The 3,138-nt window shown below is 43.4% G+C and overlaps 1 protein-coding gene across 1 annotated transcript in view; it reads right to left on the bottom strand.

The window, feature by feature from the left end:
• Nucleotides 1–425: 425 nt before the first annotated feature.
• The window catches only part of LOC136851550 (uncharacterized), a 235,555-nt gene continuing 232,842 nt past the window's right edge, over nucleotides 426–3,138 (bottom strand). Inside the window, exon 7 of the mRNA XM_067125807.1 lies at nucleotides 426–2,233. Within this exon, the coding sequence (XP_066981908.1) occupies nucleotides 1,033–2,233 (1,201 nt within the window). The 3' untranslated portion in view covers nucleotides 426–1,032. The remainder of the gene's footprint in view (nucleotides 2,234–3,138) is intronic.

Raw genomic sequence — 3,138 nt, 5'->3', positions numbered from 1 at the left:
ATTTCCTTTGAGCATCTTGCGTCGTAAGTCACAGGGATAAGGTCTAATTTCTGCTGTTATCATCTATAATCATCATTCCTTTATAAATAAACTTTGTCAAAGTTTCAATATTAAAATCAGATAAGGTTATACAATTCTTTTCTCTCAATAACAAATAAATACTGCACACACTTATTTACATATTTTTTAACAGGCTGTTTCAGGTTGTTTAACATTCCAATTGTTGTCGATTGCAAGTTTGCACTGTTGCCAATTCCAGAGGAAGATGAAAAGGTCCCCATTATTGCCAACATAAATGAAAAGCTAAGGGTTGTACTCAGTATCTTGCCGAAAATTTTGTTAGAAGAAATCAACTACATATAGCAGGAGGTTTAATTTTGATTTAAGGATACTTTATTTCCATCATAATATTTGAACTTCACTCATTTCTTTTTCTTAGACTAGGAGGAAATTTTCCTTTTTGGCGGGGGGGGCGGGGCGCTGGGTTAGGTAAGAGCACTAGATCACGCTTGCCATCGACCTCTTTATGAACAAACTACACATTTTTAGCCCTTTTTTTTTACACCCGATAAAAACATTGTTATAGATTCATATCATAATCAACAATCAACTAGAATGGAATGTCATCAGTTTAGAAAACTGTACATCTCAAATTCGACATATATATTTTTTTTAATGTCCGCAGACGCAAATGCAGTATAAGTACATAAATATTTGAAAAAAAAAACGGAAAATCTGATCACTATCACATTCACTAGCACAAGGCATGATCAATATAACATTATCATCTAACTGGTAACAGGTCACGGGTCTAACCTGGAGATCATCTATTACAAAAATACACTTTTTAAGTCTACGACCTAATCTTCTATTTCTTCCCGCCCTAAGAGAATCTATGCACAGTTAGGAGTGAAGATACAGTAACGCTCACCATGATTTTCACAGACGAAAGAATAACTCAAACGAACGAACAAAGACATAGAAATATGCTATCACGGATCAGTCACGCAGCAGTCACGTATCAGCCACGTATCAGAAGTGGGCCGTGGAGAGGCTCCTCAGGGAATATTTGGCGTTGGTTCCGAAGGGGTCGGTCAACGTCCCACTTATGGTGAAAATGGAGTACCGAGGCGGCTTGGCGTACATGGGCCCACATGTGCGCTGAAGCTCGTCCTCCGAATCCCTCCAACTCGAGTGGGACTCCATATGGTTCCCAGGGGGGTGGGAGGGGGGCGGCATGCCGACCACCGGGTTGCCCATGGGGGAGGAAGGGTGGGGAGAGTGGTATATGGGACTCGACGGATGGTCGGGGGCGCTTTCGTAGTTCAAGGAGAAGGGGTGAGAAGAGGCGTCGTCGTAGAAGCTCATCGTCGTCTCCCCGTTCTCGATGGCCTTGTTCGAGTCGATGCTCCGATCGCCCGACAGCTGGTAGTGGTAGGGCGATAAGGACGACTGGCTGACCGGAGACGAGGGACAGGGGACCTGGCAGTCGTCCAGTCTTCCGTCGGCGACTATCCGCGGGGAAGCGGAGCAGTTCCTCAGGTTCTTCTCGACGCAGTCCCGCTTGCTCGTGTGCAGGATGGCGTTCAGCCTCATCTGGAGCTCGTCGCCCGCGGTGGTGTGGGACGTCTTCTTGGGTCGCGGGGACATCGACCCTCTCAGAGGGGGGACGACGCCCCCTTCCCTCGCCCTGACAAAGGAGTGGGATGCGGCGAGGTTCTCCTCCACTCTCTTGGGGCAGCGGAGAAAAATAGGTTCGATGTGTTTTATCTCCGACGCCACTCGTGAGGGCGTCGGTGGAGAGGCCACTTCAGTGGCTGCCCCGAAGGCACTCGACTCTTCTTCTTCATTGTTGCAGGGGGAGGGCAGCCGGAGATCCGGCCTCGTCGCGCCCTCCCCTTCTCTCCTTTTCTCTCCGGAGGAGGAGGAGGAAGAAGGAGAAGAAAATAGCGAAGAAGGAGACGAGCAAGTCGGAGTGGATGTCGCCGAGGGGAACTCAGCAGGAGCTGCGGGGGGCTCTGCTGACGGAGTGACAGCAGCAGCAGCAACAGCAGCAGCAGCAGGGGCAGCAGAGACGGTGCTGTTTGCTTCGTTAGCGGGAGTTATGACGGCCACCTTGGACACGGAAGAGGAGGACGAGGAGGAACAAGAGGAACTCAGGGAGGAAGAGGACGACGAGCGAATTCGGTCGTCACGAACTGTCGGTGTCAGCTTCTGGCGGGGAACCCGAGCTCTGTCGAAAATACAGAATAATTAATAACAGTAACTAAAATAACTAACGCCACCCTCTCCAACACCACTACTATTACTACTGCTACTACTGCTGCTGATGTTACCACAACAACGCAAAGAACTACTACTAACACTACTGCTGCCTCATTCAAGGACAGCTCTTTAGAACACAGGAAAATCTGACCATATTAGCTCACCGAGCCCTGACACAATATAAACAGACATCACAAAGCAAATTAGATTTGAAAATATCGAATAATTTCCAGCGAAGCAACTATCAATTTATTGACCAGTTTCAAGCAATACTACCAAATGTTGTGCAATAAATCTTAGTGGAGATCAGAGGTCCAAAGTTGCATAACGCAGTCTATTTATTAAATCGATTTTCTTCTTTGTATATTAATCGATTCACAAAACTTCTCTCTTTGCTCTTGGTGTGGGCTATTTAGCATAAGAGAATCACTGGTTGTCTTCTCTCTCTCTCTCTCTCTCTCTCTCTCTCTCTCTCTCTCTCTCTCTCTCTCTCTCTCTATTTATATATACTGTATATAAATATATATATATATATATATATATATATATATATATATATATATATATATATATATATATATATATATATAGATAGATAGATAGATATAGATGTGTGGGTGTTTGTGTGCATGCGTGTGAGTGTGTGATTGCATGCATATATTATTATATTTGCATTTGTATACAGAAAAACCTTTCAGGCGATATGTTTGAAAAAAATGAAGGGAGAATTCATGAAGATTGCTCGGATATATATATATATATATATATATATATATATATATATATATATATATATATATATATACATATATATATATATATATTATATATACATTATATATATATACATATATATATATATACTGTATTAAT

The sequence above is a fragment of the Macrobrachium rosenbergii genome, chromosome 23, assembly GCF_040412425.1.
Source record: "Macrobrachium rosenbergii isolate ZJJX-2024 chromosome 23, ASM4041242v1, whole genome shotgun sequence".
Classification (NCBI taxonomy): Eukaryota; Metazoa; Arthropoda; class Malacostraca; order Decapoda; family Palaemonidae; genus Macrobrachium; species Macrobrachium rosenbergii.
This window is presented reverse-complemented; position numbering and strand designations above follow the sequence as displayed.